Below are 21,310 nucleotides of genomic sequence, written 5' to 3' on the forward strand. Positions count from 1 at the left end.
TGCCCTTTTGTATTGTAAGCGGCGGAAGCGCGCACAAAACCCAGCCGTGCCGCGAGCGGCGACAGGGTGTAAACACTCATTATCAGAATGCGACAAACAATGCACAGTACAGTAATGCATTTTCAGCTGAGTGACGTAAACACCTATAACAAAGAAAACGGCACTTATCAGATCAAAGAAAAATAAGCAATCAATTCAAACCAGACAAAGCACGTGGAAAAGGAAGGGTACCCGTATAAATACGGACGGAGCGCCTGATGCATAGCAATGGCTACCTGGTAAAGCTTAACTGCTGAGTTTATGACTCTAACCAAACTACTGTAGCTGTATCATCATTCATTCAACCTAAATTGTCTCTCATATTGCAATGGACCAACTTTGTTTCGATTTGGAGGTGCGGCCTAAAACTTTTCTCTCCCCTTGACTTTAGAGTCTCAAATTTCCGGTGTGGCTTAGATTCGGGAAAATATTTTTTCCTTGATTTCGAGTCACATTTTTCCGGTGCAGCTTAGATTCGAGTGTGGCTTAGATTCGAGTAAATACGGTAACTCGCAACTGTTTTATGCTAACTCATTTTTCAAAATGTTGCTGCTTTCAGTAATTTGATTGTTTCGGTAATACTGTTGTTTATTTCAGAAATCTGTTTGCTAACTTAACTTCTTGTAGCCTTACTACTTTCAGAAAATTGTGCCTTCATTTTGGCTAACAATTTTGTCATGTCCAAGACCTGGGCTTTCCTTCTCATCCCGTCCGATATGTCTCCCCTGACCCAGTGTTCTGGGTGGCTTTCCTGAACTGCTCCCCTTTCCCTAAACCTCTCCAGTCCTCCTTCACCCCTCTTCCTCCCCTCTTCAACTCTTCTGCTAGAAGAAGGAGCCACTGGCTTGTAATGCTTGTAAAAGTTAAACTTTTTGTGTGTATTTCTCATTTTTCTATTCAATGTGAGAGTCCAGACACTTTCACAGTTTGTGTCCTTGCAAGGCATTGTGACAACCTAATTGATAATTAATGGGTTTTTTCCATTCACTAACATGGGCTAATATTCTTGGGCAACATATCTCATAAAGAAATTTGTTTCATCGTGTAAAAGATTGCTCTCCTATTACCTTCTTGATGAATGTCTGTGGATGTTACCTTTTTTCACATCTTGACGAATTATATAAATCGATTGACCAAACTGAAGACTGTTTCTTCTTGATAACATGTTTTAGTCTATCAACAAAGTTGATTTATTTTTTGTCAGTAATGCAAAAGAGTGATGTACTGAATAGACCAGATTTTGAAATGTGTGTAGTTACGAGAACAAACACAGTCAATGGTAAGTGTATATTATTGCCCCAAAAAAAAGATATACAGGGTCATTCTTATTAAGGTTTAAAACCCTCTGAAGTGAAGTGAAATAGATAGTGCTTACACAAGTAATTTAATATAAGACATGTGGGTCCACAGATGTCGGGAAATACCCCAAAAAGAGGATGAGAAGTGTTGAAAATGTGACATCAACAGATTAAGTAACTCGTCGCATGTGGAACAGTTGAGCCTATCAATCTGTAGCACCTGGTCCTCCCAACACTAGTGAAGTATTCACATCGGTTTGTCTCCAGGCCCATGTGCATTGCTTCAGGACATGGTGCTCAGGGTTCAACTCTTGCATTTGGCAGTAATTCTTTTTTTCATTGCATCAGACAGTTATATGTTTACATTGAGGTATTATTTATTATTATTTTATTAACCGGTCTCTGATGGTTTATTGCAAACTAGAGTACAACAAAAACTTACTGTATTGCATCACAAGGAAATGAGTATAAGTTTCCGAATTGTGTCATCACCAGTAAGTGACCTATGTTTCCTTTACTAAATAAGGTCTCTAAACAAAAAAAGAAAGGACAAAAAGAATGAAATGCAAAATAAGAATGGCTTACCATTGGATACAGTGAGGACAGTAATTTTGTATCGTCAACATTTACAATGGATCACATTGACAAAAGATGTTCGAAACTTGGACGGTTTGCTCGAACTCAAGTATTGCATCACTTGCTCATCCCTTCATGCCCAACCCAAACCGCGGCACGAGCGACGATGTAAGTCATCTGGAGATGTCATGTGTTCAACATTCCCCACCCACTTTTGGGGTATTTCCAGACATTTGTAGCCCTGTGTGTCTTACATCAAATTACTTTTTGCTCTGTCATCTACATAACCGTGAAGTTTTTAAACATTAATAAGAATCACACTGTATATAAAAAAATCACAGCTGTGAATGAAGCTGAAACATTTGTAGATTGATGGCATTTATTGATTCTGATTATTGATATAAATACTTTAGTGACATGGATATCTATAGGTGTGCATCCACCAGAGATGATTGCAGTATGAGGTAGTTTGTACAAAGCAGGTTTCTCCTCTCCACACTTTGGCACAAAAACATGTTTGTTTATGACATTGCTTCCTAACTTCTTTTTTTGCAATGCTGTAACTTTAATGCAAACCAGCCCATCAATGCAATAACTGATCCAATGAGCAATGGCAGAGTTAAAAAACAAAAGTTTTGCTTAAGAGCAAAACATGCATATATTCTTGAGTTATCTGATGAAGCTGCTTTAGTAGAAGAGTCTATAGTGAAATTCCTGGAAAATCCACAACCTCTTTCCAACGTAGAATGAATTAATAAGTTGCCAGTTGAATTTATTCAATTTAAAACATTGAATTCAGGTTCACATATGATGCACTTTGATTGTGTAGTTTCAGTGTAAATAAAAGTATCTGTTGCTTAGAACTGTAAACAGAAAATTCATTTGTTCAGACCAAAGAGCATATGGATGTAATTCTGCAGCAGTGTTCTCAACTTCCCCATTTTACTTGCACTTAATTCATCATATTCAGTTTCACATACCAGAATAAACAATAATTTGCATCACATTCCATACTTACAGTTTCTTAAGTGATTGCAATACTGCATTAAAACTGCGAATAACAACATCAGTAGTGTGTTTGATTTATCTGATGCTCTTTTATTAAACAAGTGTAAATGTGCACAGTTTTTTTATATCATTTACGGAGGGTTGTAGTGGGGAGAGGAAGATGTAAGCTCTGTACAGAACTAGGAGTGCCATGCAAAGTGTAGGGGTAAGCTCCACCTCTACCATACTGTGCTGCAGTGAGTGAAATGGAATCTATGTTTTAAGCATCTGAGCACTACCAAGCATTGTGCGGGCTTGCATTAGCATTAGCTTTTCAGATCAGTTCTAATTGCAGCCAAAATTACCCTTCTATTAACAAGTTCTGATTGGTGTATTTGGTGGGCATAGAAACGAGTCCAGCATTCATTTTAAACAAGAACATTGAAGATATACCACAACAAACAAGTCACAGCACTCAGACATATGCCTGTATTTATATAAATGTCTACAGTATTTTTTATTTTTATTCTTTATTTATTTATTTACCACAAATGTTGGCAAGAGATGAGTACTTAATAATATTTTATTGCTTTCTGGTTTCTGCCAATCTATATTAGTGCTGAGAAACAAGTAAGTGTGTGAGAATAATAGTTTATAGCTACTGTGTAACCTAGGTGCTATGTAATTTCCAACACTTTTTTATGTACTGTATCTGTTAGTAGAGTAAAGACTTTTTGTCTCTGCAGTAATTTAATTGTGTGTACAAAGAAGTCGCCCAGCTGTACATTTCTCATACACTGGAGGAGTGTTCTCACCACGCAGTGCACCTTTACTTAAATTTTTTCACTGCCTTAACTAGTAAAATAAAAACACCTTTTGAATATAACTTGATGTGGTGACTTATATGATTAATAAGTGTTGGCAGCCTCACTTCTGCCAATAAGACAAAGTTAAGGCATTCTTTGGCCAATCAGCTACTACCTCTATAACCACCCATACTGTCACCGGTATCTGTTTCGTATCTACATATACATCTGCACCTACACATCATATAGTGTGTGGTGGTGGGTACCTTTTTCTATTACTATTCATGTATACTTCATCTTTAGTATCTATTTGAAGAGCAGTTTTTCCATGTTGCTCCGTTGTGTTATTTGTCTTCCAGAAAAGCAAACATAGCCACAAGGCTCTATCTTGGGCCCCTTCTTCTTTATTTGATATGTGAGTGATTTCCCAGAAGTATTAGACACCGGTCATTGTATTACTATGTATGCTGATGACACATCTGGGGTTTGCTGGGCACGTAGTAATGATGGCCTAAATTCAGTGGTACAGAATTTTGTTGAAAAAGCCCAAACACATTTTGAAAAAGAAAACCTGAGGGTCAATATTAACAGATCTAATTTAATTTATTTTAAGGCAAGTGGCTCAAATAAAAATGCTGTTGTAAGTAAGGACATTCAGGAGAATACCTGTTCAGAATGTAAATTTCTGGGGATATATATAGATGACAGACTTTCGTGGAATCAGCAAATAGATCATGTCTGTGGTAAAATAACATCTAGTCTGTATTTACTAAGGAGATTAGTTCAATATCTAGGTAATGAAGCAATGAAAATAGCTTATTTTGGGTTGGTGTATCCCCATATATCTTATGGAATTGTATTGTGGGGTGGGTGTAGCCAACACAATATAAGAAGGGTATTTGTATTGCAGAAAAGAGTAATAAGAACTATGGCAAAAGTAAGACCCAGAACTTCATGCAAAAACCTGTGTCATAATTTTAATATCATGACATGTATGCAGTATATATGTTTCAATCAATATTATTAGTGAAAAAAGACAAAAAAAGTGGAAAACAGGAATATGGAAATCCATGAATACGATACAAGATACAAATCAGACTTTCATATGGTGAGCAGAAAATGAATCTAACAAGTTCCCCATTCATTAAGGGAGCAATACTTTATAATTCTCTGCCAAACAACCTGAAACAGCTTTCTGGCAGAATTTTTAAAAATGAGTTCAAAAATGGCTTATATTGAAGTGCCCATACAGTATGGTGCTGACATGATTTGACCTCAGGAGAGCCGTAAGATAAATAAATAAATAAATGTTTCAGTGCCAGTATCATAGCAAATATGCAGCTGTCAAAAGGAAGCACCATGATGATCATTGACATACTGGTTAGCATGTCCTGAGTAACATATTTATCATGACTGGCAGGATGAAATATTTTTTAACAAATCTATATTATCCATGGTAAATAATGATCCGGTAGAAATACATATAGACTGTATGGTGACCATATTGATCCCAAACGTATCCATGAATCTTCTCATAGTGGCTTTGTGTCTGTGATAGTGTGGGGCTGTATGTGTTCCCACGAACGTGGGATGCTTCGTGGCATAAGTGACTGATTTGATGCTGACAGTATACTCAATTGTGGGTAATGTTATAATCCCATCAATGTGACAGCTGTATCCTGAGAAATTAATCTGTTTCCAGTAGGATCAGTATTGGACACATGTCAGCTATGGTGCAGAAGTGATCTGCAGAACAGAATGAGAGTTCTCTTCGTGACTGGCCTCCTGCATCAGACCTTAGCCTCCATGGAAATGTACAGCAGAGAAGAAAAGAACACTGCAAGAAAACTGGCCTGACCCCTGGCCAAAACATTTCACAATGTCACCTCAGTTGCCTGGGAAGAGGTGGTGAAAATGGGGGTGTCCATAACTAAACTTCCAGTTTCAGCGCCCTGTAGAAAGAGAACCACTGCTCGGACTGATGTCTAGTGTTGAACAGCGTATTGTTGAGGCTGGGGGGTGGGGAATCTTACTAATAGATGGCACTGTAAGCATCTTAACATAAATGGAGTCGGCTGAAAATTACAGATGAATTGCAGTATGATAGCTATTGTTTGAGTTGCACATTACACAATCCATACTGTTCATTATGCACGACTGCACAAGTTCGGCAGTCGACAGTTGTTACACTGTTAGTTAGGTAAGCCCATCCACCATGGCAAGGTCATACCACAGTAAATGGGAAAAATCAGTTTTTAATTGACCTGAGCCTGAAAACTGAATAAAAAGCAAAATGACATCTGTTTTTAAATTGTCTTTCACAACAGATCTACATCTACATGACTACTCTGCAATTCACATTTAAGTGCTTGGCAGAGGGTTCATCGAACCACAATCATACTATCTCTCTACTATTCCACTCCCGAACAGCGAGCGGGAAAAACGAACACCTAAACCTTTCTGTTCGAGCTCTGATTTCTCTTGTTTTATTTTGATGATCATTCCTACCTATGTAGGTTGGGCTCAACAAAATATTTTCGCATTCGGAAGAGAAAGTTGGTGACTGAAATTTCGTAAAAAGGTCTCGCCGCGACAAAAAACGTCTATGCTGTAATGACTTCCATCCCAACTCGTGTATCATATCTGCCACACTCTCTCCCCTATAACGTGATAATACAAAACGAGCTGCCCTTTTTTGCACCCTTTCGATGTCCTCCGTCAATCCCACCTGGTAAGGATCCCACACCGCACAGCAATATTCTAACAGAGGACGAACGAGTGTAGTGTAATCAGTGTGTAATCAGTGTGTCTCGGGAGTTATGTTCAGAATGTGTTGCACGCTGTGTGCCTTCAGTTCAGCTACATTCATAATTGAAGCACTGAGTACATCATCCTTCAGGTAACACCACAGCCAGAAGTTACACGGATTATCATCAGGTGATCTGGATGACCAGACTCTAAGGAAGTGATTGCAGATAATTCTAGTGTTTCTGAAATGCCTTTAGCAGCTGCTTCACTGGCTGTGCAGTGCAGCGACAAACACCATCTTGTATAAAAATGGTCCTATCCGCACCATTGAAGGGTTGGAATGACATTGGTGTGCACATTTACCAGTGATGACGCAGGCAACAGAACCCCCAGGTCTGAGCCTCTTGAAAAAAATATGGCCTTACAATAAATGATGTCAGCCTGCACCACACAGTCACATTCGCAGAATAAAGTGGTACCAGTTGTGCGTGCAGATTTTTCGCTGCTCATATTCTGGAATTCTGCCTATTGACATCCCCTTGGAGGTGGAAATGGGCTTCGTCTGTCCACAAAGTGTTCCATGGCCACTCATTGTCCACTTCTGTGTGTGCAAGAAATTTCAGAGCAAACTTTTGTCTTGCTGGCACATCATCAGGAAGCAACCCCTGATTTTGTATGGATAGAAATGCAGGAAGTTTCATAGAATTTCATGCACCTTGCTGGCAGACATGTCCAACGTTTGGGCAGTTCCCCATGCACTGAGACATCAGGTCAACTGCTTTCCTCCCTCTGTGACATTGCACTTCAAAAGAATTTGTCTTTTCGAATTTTGTAATCATTTTCTCCATACCCTTAGGAGACATTGGACCAGTGCCTCTTTTAATATATATATATATATATATATATATATATATATATATATATATATATATATATACCCTGTAGTGTCTAGAACGTCTGCAAGGCTACTGGTGCACAGTCACAATTGTTACAAATTAACTTTACCAACAGCACGTGATCCTTCATGGAGGCAGTCATGCCTGGCGTCTCATACACAAAGTGGGAAAAGGCTATGTGCTGCTCCGCTGCTGGTGTGCATATTCTGTGACACTTACAGAACCATGTAATTTTTGTGTGTGTGTGTGTGTGTGTGTGTGTGTGTGTGTGTGTGTGTGTGTGCGCACGCGCGTCTGTCATACAGGGTGTTCATAGGGTGTTCATTTTAACTGAAGACATAGAAATATCTCAAAAACTACACATCCGATCAAAAAATTTATAATTCCAATTTGTTTGTCTCTGGGGGGGAAGGGGGGGGGGGGGCAACCAACAGTACCGCACTCGACCTCTCACCCCGTTCCATCAGTGGGTGGCAGGGGGGAAAATTATCTTCAATGGCAACCCCCATTTTTTATTGCAGTTTATGATTCTGCGACAAAATCTTTATACATTTTGTCTTAAGCATTTTCTTCATATCGCCACAGATGGCGCTGTAATCAGAGGAATAGAAATGGGTACACACTCGTACTTTATGACATGCTACTCAATGGCCCTTGAATATCCAATGGCACATGGGACCCCACCTCCATGCTGTGAGGTAGGACAGACCAGTATGTCATAACTTCTAATTGAAAACTCCATTTGCAATGTTGTATTTCTCCGACATGTCGAACAGGGGGCTACTCAACACACCGCCGTGGCCATGTAGTGAACTACAACAACATATCATAACAGGCAGTACACTGTGACTGGAGCTCACATGTTGTGCAAACATAGAACAAATAGCAGCTCTAAACATTACAGTACTTGCACAGTGTCAGATTTCCTTCTGTGGATATATTTAAAAAGTAAGCTGTACCAGCAAGTGCCATTAAACCGTGAAGACATGGTTGACCGCATCAGTAATGTCTGTGCTGACATTCGCACAGATATGCTTCTGTCCTGTGTTTGATCATTTTTAAAGCAGGTCACTGAGTGTATTGAAGTTGGTGGCACTACATTTGAACACTTACTGTAATTGGAAAAGTAGAGTAGAGTTCACCTCAAGCCACAGCCCCAGGGGTGTGTTGAGTAGTCCCCCATGCAGCGTATTGGAGGAATACAACGTTGCAAATTAGGTTTCCAGTTATAAGTTATGAAATACTGGCCTGTCCTACCCTCGCAGCATGGAAGTAGGGTACCACATGCCATTGGATATTCAAGGGCCATTGAGTAGCATTTTGTAAAGTATGAGTGTGTATCCATTTCTGTTCCTCCAATTACAGTGCCATCTGTGGCAAAACAAAGAAAAGGTTTCCGACAAAATGTGTGTAGATTTTGTTATAGAATTGTAATCTGCAATAAAAAAAAAACGAGGGTTCCATTGAAGATTTCAAAGTTCCCCTCCCTCCACACACACACACACACACACACACACACACACACACACACACACACACACACACACACAAAACGTATTTGCCTTGGTATCATTAATATGTTCTCTATCTACAGCACTTTAAAACTGAAACTTTAATTATGGTCACCCTGAATTACTCACCTCACAGAAAGCTGATGATCATTGAAGTGAAAGGCCTCTGAACAGGGTATTAAGTGGTAAAGAAAATGTGAGCTGTGAACTGTTATGTTAATTTTATGTTTGCTCTAAATTAAACAAATTAATGTAGTAAAACTAAAAAATCGTTACCCGATGTTGGATAAGTTTTGAATCCTGCCATATTGCAGTTGCTAATCAATCTGTTAACCATGCCACCAAACTACAGAGGCTCTATATTATGTGCTGCTGTTCCACCCTTGATTCCACTTATTGAACACAAGTGCTTTTCTCATGTCTGAAATTGTAGGAATGACCTGAAATAGAGCTAATTGTATGCTTGTAAAGGCTGCATGATTGTCAGGAAGGTGTAACTCCCCCCGTTATACTCATAATTGCAAGTGTCCTTTACTTTTACGAGCAGTACTATACACTATGTAATGCTATTGGTGCCGGTATTAACATGGCATAAAATTCAAATTTCAGCCACCACCACTTTTTCTGCTTGTCAGGAGTTTACAGAATGCTAACCCTTTGGCTGCTGTTGATAAGTTAATTGTTAATACTCCAACACTCCCCAGATGCTGTTGGAGAGTTTGAGCACAGTGTCTGGGATTTCCTTCAGCACTGGTGAAGAGTTAATTCTGGGCACTATGCTAACCCCTGAGTGCCAATGATGATGAGTATAGGTGCATCAACACTCAGGTACCTGCATGCTGTTGATGAGTTTCGGTGTAAAACAGAATTTCCGCTCCATATCTCAGTCACTTTTTAAACTTATGGCCACTAAATTGTGCCTGGGTACTTTGTCTGTTGTAATCTGTTTTTCCTCATTCATCTGCACTTTATGTCTTAGTGTTTGTCAAGATTATTATTATATTGTTTTTCTCATCATCTGTTTACAAAGAAAATGACATCGTGTCTCATAGTTGCACTGAGGAAGACATCATGGAGATACGAAGAGTGACATTGAAGATGAACTATTTGATGTCGTTGTCCCTAACTCCCCCCACATATTGTGAAAGCAGAAGTTGTAAGCCATCTGTGTCAACAAGTGTAACAGCACAGTCGTAATGCTTCAACAGAGGATAATATAATTAACAGTTAGGCGCCGACAGCCATAAAAACACGGGTGTGCACGGCCTGCCTGAAAGTCCAGTGCCCGTAATTTTATGGGCGCGTGTTCTCATTCTTCCCCTTCCTTTCTTTGTGTGTTCTTACGGCTCCCACTTGTCTGGGAGGCGCTGCATGGACTGAAGTTCAAGTATTGGTCACTAGATGTTGCGGGCATGCTGTAGAAGAGTGTGCTTCCCATTTTATTCGTCGGGTTTTGTAAGCGGCAATTTTTTTCCCGCGCGGTCTCAGCGTCGACATGGCGAAGCATGGCTTGACGGATGAAGAAATTTCTCGCGAGTTATATCATCATTTAGAAGAAAATGATGTTGATTTGTCAGAGGAAGATATTGTAGATGACTCTGATGATGATGTGGACTATGATCAAGAAGTTTCTGGCAGGTCAGGTAAAGAATTTTGACAACAAAACATGTATAATTTTTGTTCAGATTTTCACTGAAAAAACTCTCAGTATGTGATTATGATTTTATTTGCAAATACTACTCTTCTGATAGATTCAGAAGAGGAGAGCAGGTGTCCAAGCACTTCAGCAGCAAGTAATCCCGTCGATATTTTGCCTGAAGAACGAGCGAGACTGAACAATAAGGGGGAAGCCAAGACCTGTGTGCCGCACCGATTCTTAGGAAGGCTGGACGACTACTGAGTGCACCAGATATCGATCTATTCTCAGGACAATCTGGAATATGCAGTGTTGTCAGTTTAGACCAGAACAGTGCACCTCTAGAATTTCTTTTTTCATATTTCTTGACAGACAGTATGATGAAACATATAAAGGAACAAACTAATCTGTATGCTCAACAATGCATCAGGAAATTACGAAGCACAAATTCCCTTTCACCCACCTGCTCATTATCAAAGTGGAAAGTAGTTACACTTATGGAAATCAGGAAGTTTCTGGCAGTTGTAGTCCATATGTGTGTAAGTGTGAGGCCATGTATACGAGAGCACTGGTCCAAGAATCCTGTTGTGTCGTGTAATTTCTGTCCAAACATCTGGAGCCGTGACAGATTTCTTTCTGTTTTGAGAAACTTCCACATTTGTGATAATTCCTTAGCTAAGAGGAAAGGAGAAACTGGCTATGACCCACTGCACAAGGTGAGACCCCTCCTAGATAATGTGTGTGCTAATTTCCAGCGTGCGTATACACCATCTCAAAAAATTACAGTAGATGAAGGCATGTGTAAATTTCGAGGTCGTGTGTATTTCAAACTGTACATGCCACAAAAACCAAATAAATACGGTACGAAACTGTACATATTATTTGAATCTGACACAGGTTACATTTGGAATTTCTCTGTTTACGCGGGTGAAATGTCTGATACAGTGACTCTGGTAAAGACATTGCTTTCAGACCTGTCAGGGAAAGGCTAAACTTTGTTTACGGACGGATTCTACACAAGTCCAATACTTGTTTCAGAACTGGAAGCTGCAAAAACTGCTCTTGTAGGAACAGCAAGAAAATCTCGGCAGGGATTGCCTTGTGCTATAGAAGATCCAAACTTTCAGCGAGGTGAAGTTATTTTCAGGCGTAAAGGAAATATGTTAGCACTGTGTTGGAAGGACAAAAGAAATGTTCATATGATAAGTACAAGGCACACTGCTGAGATGGTCACTTTCACTGATCAGAGAGGAAGAGAGAAGTCAAAGCCAACCTGTGTAGTGGATTAGAAATAAAAACAAGTTTGGTGTTGACTTATCAGATCAACGATTGTCATACAGCACATTTGAACATCAACCTGTGAATGGTGGAAAAAGTTGGCATTCCATGTTATACTAATGGTGAATGTAATTTCCTGCATATTATACAATAAGGTTACTGGAAAACACCTAACGACATCTCACTTCGTGACAGTTATCTGTGCAGATCTTGAACCCTGACCTGGTCCATCTGGACTCTCAAGACTGTCAACTGGAAATCATGTCCTGGAAAAGATTGAGATAGAAGTAGGTAAGAAACAGAAACAAAAACAGTGTGTAGTGTGGCGAAAAGACACAAGCTACCAGCGTAGTAAATGTAAAGTAGCATTGTGCAAAATGCCGTGCTTCAAAATTTACCACACAAAGAGCAAAATTGCATCCTAAAATAGTTACAGGAGGTTACTGTAGATAAGACGTACTGTATCCATCATAATTACAATTTTTGTGTAAAATAAAAAAAGTCTCCTTCTAGAAAATACAGTGAATATACCTTTGACCAATTTTTCCTTTTTTCAAAAACAATGTTATAATAGTAACACTTGTCAGAAGTATGTATTAATTCAAGAGAAAGGTATTGTATATGGTTTTAACAAGAAACTCTAGGTTTTTCAATAAGAGCAATTTTATAGCTATAACTGAACCCTTTCATAAGTTGTAGTAGTTTGAAATACGTTACAGTCAACCAGTCTTTATGGTAGACACCCACGCGCAATGGCTCAGGATCCAAAGTGTTAATAGTTCTTCTGAATCTGAAAGTGATAGTAACTTTCGGAGTGGGTTACCGAACTCACATGAGAAACCACTGAAGGAAAAGCCACATTACAGCTCTGCTGTTTTATAACAATTGTTAATTCACAGAGAAGCTTCAGAGTCAGAAATTAATTTTTACATGTACAATAATATTTGTCCAAGTGATGACAGATCTTAAGAGTGGGGCAAGGCAAGCTGTTCGGATAACCCAGACCCAGCTAAAAGCCAAAAAAATAGTCTTCTTAGTACAGGTAAATGTATTAGGCAAGAAAGACACAGCACTCAGCTCTGCATGTAGCAAGCACACCTCCAAAAGCCATAGGCCATAGGTTAATATTTTGTATTTTGTGTGTGTGTGTGTGTGTGTGTGTGTGTGTGTGTGTGTGTGTGTGTGTGTGTGGGGTCCCTTCCCTGCTCTGTAGGAGTGAACGTTTATCAGGCCCTCATATGGCCAGCAATGGAGTATGTATGCCCTGTCTGGGGAAATGTGGCGAAGCAGCACCTGGACAAACTCCAGAGGCTGCAGAACCACACCGTCAGGAGGGCACTGCACCTACTCATGGGATTCCCCACCAACGACCTGCATGCTGCTGCCGAAATCCCACTCCTCAAAGAAAGATTCCAAGATCTGGCAAGGACTTCTTACGAGAGCTCTTCCAGATCTGGAACTAACCTTATCCACTCCATAGGTCATTATGACATGTCCCACGATAAGCACAAACGACCAAAGACGATCTTTGATGACTAAGTTGAAGAGAACGTCCCTATACTCAATTCCTAATCCTCCTCCCACTCCCAAAATACCAATCCTTTCGCCAACTTCAGGCAAGTATCAGACACACAGAAGATTCATCACATCGCACAGACATCTAAGAACTACAGAAATAACCATACACTGGCTGGGCAGTGAAGGGGGAGGCACGTTTATAGCGATAAAAAGTGCAACATTATCGAAGGAAATTGATGGAGATCCGAAATTTGAAATAATTTAGGTGAACGTCACGGTTAAAGCAGGCTCAAACATGGTAATTGGATGTCTCATAGGCCCTCTGGCTCAACAGCTGTTGTGACAGAACACCTGAACGAAAATTTGGAAAATATTTTGAGTAGGTTTCCCGACCATGATATAGTTTTGGGTGGAGATTTTAATTTACCAGATACAGACTGGGAGACTCAAACGTTTATAATGGGTGGCAGGGACAAAGAATCTAGTGAAATTTTTTTAAGTACTTTGTCTGAAAACTACCTTGAGTAGTTAAACAGAAAACCGACTCGTGGCGATAATATGTTAGACCTTCTGTTGAAAAACAGATCCGAACTATTTGAAACAGTTAACACAGAACAGGGAATCAGAGATCATAAAGTGGTTACAGCATTGGTGATTTCAGCTGTAAATAGAAATATTAAAAAAGGTAGGAAGATTTTTCTGTTTAGCAAAAGTGACAAAAAGCAGATTTCAGAGTACTTGATGGCTCAACACAAAAGTTTTATCTCAAGTACAGATAGTATTGAGGATCAGTGTACAAGGTTCAAAACCATCGTACAATATGCATTAGACGAGTATGTGCCAAGCAAGATCATAAGAGATGGAAAAGATCCACCATGGTACAACAACCAACTTGGAAAACTGCTACGGAAGCAAAGGGAACTTCACAGCAAACACAAACATAGCCAAAGCCTTGCAGACAAACAAAAATTACATGAAGCGAAATGTAGTTTGAGGAGGGCTATGCAAGAGACGTTCGACGAATTTGAAAGTAAAATTCTATATATTTACTTTGCAGAAAATCCTAAGAAATTTTGATCTTATGTCAAGGTAGTAGGTGGATCAAAACAAAATGTCCAGACACTCTGTGACCAAAATGGTACAGAAGCAGAGGATGACAGACGAAAAGCCGAAATACTAAATGTCTTTTTCCAAAGCTGTTTCACAGAGGGAGACTTCGCTGTAGTTCATTCTCTAGATTGTCGCACAGATGAAAAAATAATAGACATCGAAATAGGGATAGAAAAACAATTAAAATCGCTCAAAAGAGGAAAGACCGCTGGACCTGATGGGATACTAGTTTGATTGTACACAGAGTATGTGAAGGAACTTGCCCCCTTCTTGCAGCAGTGTGCCGTAGGTCTCTAGAAGAGCGTATCATTCCAAAAGATAGGAAAAGGGCACAGGTCATCCCCATTTTCAAGAAGGGACGTCGGACAGATGTGCAGAACTATAGACCTATATCTCTAACATCGATCAGTTGTAGAGTTTTGAAACATGTATTATGTTGGAGTATAATGACTTTTCTGGAGACTAGAAATCTACTCTGTAGAAATCAGCAGGGGTTTCAAAAAAGACAGTTGTGTGAAACCCAGCTCACGCTGTTTGTCCACAAGACTCAGAGGGCCATAGACACGGGTTTCCAGGTAGATGCCATGTTTCTTGACTTCCGCAAGGCATTTGATACAGTTCCCCACAGTCGTTTAATGAAGAAAGTAAGACCATATGGACTATCAGACCAATTGTGTGATTGGATTGAAGAGTTCCTAGATAACAGAACGCAGCATGTCATTCTCAATGGAGAGAAGTGTTCCGAAGTAAGAATGATTTCAGGTGTGCCGCAGGGGAGTGCCGTAGGACCACTGCTATTAACAATATATATAAATGGCCTTGTGGATAACATCGGAAGTTCACTGAGGCTTTTTGCAGGTGATGCTGTAGTATATCGAGAGGTTGTAACAATGGAAAATTGTACTTAAATGCAGGAGGATCTGCAACAAATTGACGCATGGTGCAGGGAATGACAATTGAATCTCAGTGTACACAAGTGTAATGTGCTGCGAACATGTAGAAAGAAATATCCTTTATCATTTAGCTACAATATAGCAGGTAAGCAACTGGAAGCAATTAATTCCATAAATCATTTGGGAGTAGGCATTAGGTGTGATTTAAAATGGAATAACCATATAAAATTACTCGTCGGTAAAGCAGATGCAAGACTGAGATTCATTGGAAGAATCCTAAGGAAATGCAATCCGAAAACAAAGGAAGTAGGTTACAGTACACTTGTTCGTCCACTGCTTGAATATTGGTCACCGGTGTGGGATCCGTACCAGATAGGGTTGATAGAAGAAATAGAGAAGATCCAACGGAGAGCAGCGCGCTTCGTTACAGGATCATTTAGTAATCACGAAAACGTTACAGAGATGATAGATAAAATCCAGTGGAAGACTCTGCAAGAGAGATGCTTAGTAGCTCAGTACAGGTTTTTGTTGAAGTTTCGAAAACATACCTTCACCGAGGAGTCAAGCAGTATGTTGCTCACTCCTATGTGTATCTCACAAAGAGACCATGAGGATAAAATCAGAGAGATTAGAGCCCACACAGAGGCATACCGGCAATCTTTCTTTCCATTAACAATACGAGACTTGTATAGAAGGGAGAACTGATAGAGGTACTCAAGGTACCCTCCGCCACACACCGTCAGGTGGCTTGCGGAGTATGGATGTAGATGTAGATACGCAGTGGAGTAAAAGCCATGAGGCTGCAAACTCCCCCACACACGTCCCCAAAGAGGTTAAAGTATTAGGTGTGATTGTGTGTGTGTGTGTGTGTGTGTGTGTGTGTGTGTGTGTGTGCGTGCGTGTGCCACATCCATGCCTTAAAAATGTGTAAGGCTATAAACTAATTTTTGTTTTCTTCCCTTATATCTTCTTGTTAGTAAGCAGTAATCCTTATTTAGCTTTTATATAGAAACACTTTTGGCTTCAGTATGATATTTCATGGGAAAAAGTGGCAACTGGTGAGAGAAGCAGCTTTCATTTAAACCCCAGCTTACTGTAAAGCATCTAATGATGTGGGTCTATTCTCAAAATGCATAGTGTCGACCAAAATAGTTAAAAAATAAAAGTAGTGACTAACATTAAAAAAATTTCATTCATGCGAGTTTATCATGCTTAACTGACAGTCACCATGCATGTTATAGAGTAGATCAAATTAAATTTCATATGCAGTGTCTTAAATTCGGTTCTGTCTTCAAGCTTCCATAATTGTGAATGAAGGGAAAAATTACTTGTTTCAGAACTGGTATAAATGAGCTTCGAAATCTGCAGTACCTACCACGACTATCAGAAGCTCGGGAGTACATGTTTGAAGACAGGACAAAAGCACATGCTGATCATGTTGGACATGGACTTGACAGAATGACAACAGCTGCTGTTGGTAAGAGTTCAGCCTATTTTATTACTATTGTTAATTCTGTGAAGTGTTAATGTCACTTCTTCATATTAACAAAAATACATGTCACCTCGAAATTACTAATAATTTCTGAGTTGCCAGCTAGGTGAAATAGCAACGTCTAACAAATTATGGAAATTTCCTTAGGAATCATTTACATTGTTTTTACCCAGAAAGTTAGATGCTTTCTCATTTATACAATTCCCTTGACTTGGAATGGAACCAAACTTGACATAGTGTCTTACAGATAATATTATCTTTCTCTCTTTGTCTAATATACAGTAGTGGATAATGAAAAATTTTGCCCTGAACCAGTGACACCACATGAACGACATTCTAGAAGGATAGATCATGCTGGTACCAATTTTTTATCGTAATCCAACTGACAGAGGAATGTTGTGAAATTAATTTACTAGCCAAGTTGGTGAATCTAGATTGGTTAAGTGAATAGACCCTACATTTAGGAACTTACTAAACAAAAATAATGATATTTGACCACTCATGGCGGAGTAGTTACCATACCGCACCTGCTCTCGTCTGGTCATCCAGATTTGTGTTTTCTATAGTTTTCTTAAATCACTGCAGGAAAATGCCAAGGTGTTTCCTTGGAAAAGAGCATGGCCGAATTCCTTCCCATCCTTGGAATAGTCTCAGCTTATGTTCCATCACAAATGATCTGAATGCCGATGGGATACCAAACCCGTAATCCTCGGGTTTTCTCCCTCCATCCCTGTTTCCACTCTTCTCCCTCCCTCCCTCCCTCCATCCATCCATCCATCCATCCATCCCTGTTTCCTCATCTCCTTCTCTGTCCCCTTCCTTTCCTTCCTCTGTAGGGTTGTAGAATTGGGACCAGCAGTTGCATAGAGATGGACAAGAACACTTTGTAGGTATGAAGATGATGGGATACTACTCTGGATAATGGGGGTATGATTTTGAGTAACAGAACCTATCTTCAAGGCCACAACCAGGTGTTAAAACCCTGACAAATTATGTGATGTGATTCAATTGTTCAGTTTATTGGTAATACTGGATGATAAGGAGGAGAGTGCTGGTTATAGATTTGTTCACATTCGGAATGAGTTTGATCATCTCAGGTTGAGAAACCATGCAGAAAATGTGTTTCTTGACTACCTGGACATGTTGTCTATGTTTATTGGCTCTGGCAAGGTTGTTGACATATCTGTAGGACTTCTATTTCACACTGCAGATGTTGCCTCGTGAGTGAAAATGCTATAGAGAAAGGCTTTTCTTTGTGGAAAGGGTGACATATGTTAAAATGGAGGTGTGATTGGTGATTGGCCTCTGTGGGTGGAGGATTTTATGGAATCATTTGAAAGGTGGAGACCAACATCTAAGAAGGTAGCTTGTTGACTGGGTATGTTGCACTGCCACAAGAAAGAGCAGAGACTATCCTTGCATGGATGTGGCTCATGAATGAATCTGAGCTAGACTAAGGGTTTGAGTTAGTGAAAGGAAGATTCCTTCAGTCAGAGGAGAGAGGATGAGAACATGAAAATGCCTATGGAAAATTCCATGGATTCCTTTGTAATTTCAGCTATTGAAGTATATAAATAATTGCAACTTAGAATTTGATTGGCCTAAAGCTGTAGAAGGAGGGAAAGGGTTTGGTGTCCAGAGGTTGAGAGATGCTGGTGTACATTGAATGTAGGACCCATTAGAGTGCTGCAACACTCAATGTTTGAATGTTTGACCCCCCCTCTCTCTCTCTCTCTCTCTCTCTCTCACACACACACACACACACACACACACAATGTATTTATCTCTCTCACTCTCTTCGAATACAAAAGTAACGTTTCCAAGAACAGGTACATGACACAGCTAAATTCATAAAGCACTTGGAAAGTAAAATTATATTTCAATAGAATCACAGATAGAAGACGAGTCTTATTTACAAACAGAAGATATATTTTTCCTTTCACTTATTGGAAACATTAAATAAGTCCAGTCCCTGTAATCTATAAGACAATCATCTTCATAAAGAAAGCATACAAAGAACATCAAACATTTGCAGACGTAACTTGTCATACTTTTCACTTGTTTGCAACAGAAACAAAATTATAGTTAGTGATTCACTGCTAATCAATAATAACGTGTTCCGGATTTAATTGGCTGCGGCCATTTGTAAGTGACATGTCGGCTTAACTAAAGCATCTTTCACTAGGTGCACTTGTTGCTGGGATACATAAAATACGTCTTGCAACCACAGCGAGGCCCGGCAGATCTGTTTCATGTCTGTTCCACCACTTTAAGATGTCAGCATCATCTCCAGGGTGCATTAAAATGAAGAGACCTACTTTCATCTGCTGCAGATGATCTGTTGTTTCTCCATTCCTTGAAACGATCTCTCTTTCTGTGTAGTGATGACACAGTACTTGAAGGATTTGTGATAATAAACAAAAGAGACAATTAATACAGAACTGATGTGGAAATCATCAAAACGTTCGCGTAAAAACAAAGTGTTTTACGTTAATGAAATATTATACGAATTTTAACATTCTCGTTTCTCGATAATACACTATCCACTAACTATGCAAAAACGATTATGTTACTGTTCACATGTTGTACCTACATAAGTAGCACACATTTGTCGCACATTGCTAAGAATTTCCTGCTTTTCATTTATTTCAAGCATATTAAGATCACGGAAAGACGGCCAAAGAAACATAGCAATTTTATGTCTGGAAGTGACAAATGAAAGTCAAGGCTCAACTTTTAATCCTTTGTGCATTATGTATTTAGTACACATCAGTTACGCTAGAATGAGATTTTCACTCTGCAGCAGAGTGTGCGCTGATATGAAACTTACTGACAGATTAAAACTGTGTGCCCGACCGAGACTCGAACTCGGAACCTTTGCCTTTCGCGGGCAATGTAGGAGACGAGATACTGGCAGAAATAAAGCTGTGAGTACCGGCGTGGGTCGTGCTTCTTTGCCCGCGAAAGGCAAAGGTCCCGAATTCGAGTCTTGGTCGGGCACACGGTTTTAATTTGCCATTAAGTTTCATCAGTTACGCTAGTTAATTATAAATCAATTGCGTATCATAATGAAACAGTGCTTTTAACTGCAGTAATTACCCACCTGACAGTCAGTGTCATTGACACTGCAAATTTGTTGCAGTTTGTGAAACCAAAGAAGAACTAACTGGATTGTCGGTTCTATTTCACCTTCTAATTCATCTGTGGCCTCATTAAATGGTTTCAGAAAATGCGCAGTTTTTCCTGCAAGCTCATTATCATATCCTTGCAATCTGTAAGGGGAGTTCTTTTTTGTCAGCAAAGCAGCAACTTTGTTATAATGAATGTGTAAGGATTCCAGCATAGTGTACAAGCTGTTCCAGCGTGTGCAGACCTTGTGTTTCAACGGTGATTTCAAAGATGAGCAGAGGCCACTTTTCTTAATGTACCTTACAATGCATTTTTCAGTATTTATTGATGATGCGATGTTCGAGCATGATTTAACAAGAAGTTACCTTCATCGAAAGTATGGCCAAGTGCTGTGTTTATACAATGAGCAGCACAAGAAATCCTTTCGTGATTTTCCAAAGCCTTTATTGCATTGGCACCCTGGTTGGAGACAAAAACAAAGCTGTGCAACATGTCTGTCGAAGTGTCTTAATCAGCCATCCTCTCTTCAATTTCTTTCATAATAATTTAGTCCCGTCTTCTTAACGTCTGGGAATTTTGTTGTAAATAAAACATTGTTCACAAGAGACCAATCTGTGTTAATGTTGTGTGTTGTAAGCGTCAAATAGAGCACCTAATTATGCGAATCAGTCCACATATCAACTGTCGCAGCACATGTTTTATTAATAACTTCCGCAATAACAAAAGGCATTATGCTGTTTCGTATTGCATCAGCTTGTTCTTTGACATGTCTGCTTATAGTAGAGGGATGTGGTGCAACATCTGCCACATTAACTCCTCCATAATGTGCACCTAGATGTATTAATTCTTGGCCTAGTTCTCTTAAACCTTCAGCATTAAAAGGTCTCATATCTTTAGCAAACATTGCAACACACTTTATTGTAATACTATTTTTTATTACTGCTGGTATCCCTGAAAGGGCTGTATCTTTGTTAGGTTTTTTTGCAACTGTATTTCTTTAAAAAAGTGGTTCCCGACTGGAAACACAATAATGTGGAGCAGTTTATGCACGATACGTACCCAGTAGACTCCCTGTTTTCGTCTACCATCAACAGAAATGTACTCCATACTTGGCTTTTTAGACCTTCCTGTTTCTCCAATGTGTAGACATTGGTTTCAATCTTATGTGTTACTGCACTTGCTTCCTCGCACTGCATGATTACAGAGAGAGACACACCACAGATGAGAAGCCCGTACTGGCTGCAGTCTAGTACACATAGAACAAATAAGAAGTATAATTGTTACGTGGTAGGAACTGTGGAAAGCTTAAAGCACTTCAATATGAACCACTCATTAAGGGAACATAAAAACACAAACACAATCAGTTTGCTCAATGTGCAGTCAAACGGAGAAC

At 39.5% G+C, this 21,310-nt stretch overlaps 1 protein-coding gene across 1 annotated transcript in view; it reads left to right on the top strand.

Moving 5' to 3' along the window:
- The window catches only part of LOC126299246 (uncharacterized), a 389,842-nt gene that overhangs the window by 278,626 nt on the left and 89,906 nt on the right, over positions 1-21,310 (top strand). Inside the window, exon 8 of the mRNA XM_049991034.1 lies at positions 16,634-16,773. Coding sequence (XP_049846991.1) covers positions 16,634-16,773 — 140 coding nt within the window. The remainder of the gene's footprint in view (positions 1-16,633; positions 16,774-21,310) is intronic.

This window comes from Schistocerca gregaria, chromosome X (genome assembly GCF_023897955.1).
Source record: "Schistocerca gregaria isolate iqSchGreg1 chromosome X, iqSchGreg1.2, whole genome shotgun sequence".
Lineage (NCBI taxonomy): Eukaryota > Metazoa > Arthropoda > Insecta > Orthoptera > Acrididae > Schistocerca > Schistocerca gregaria.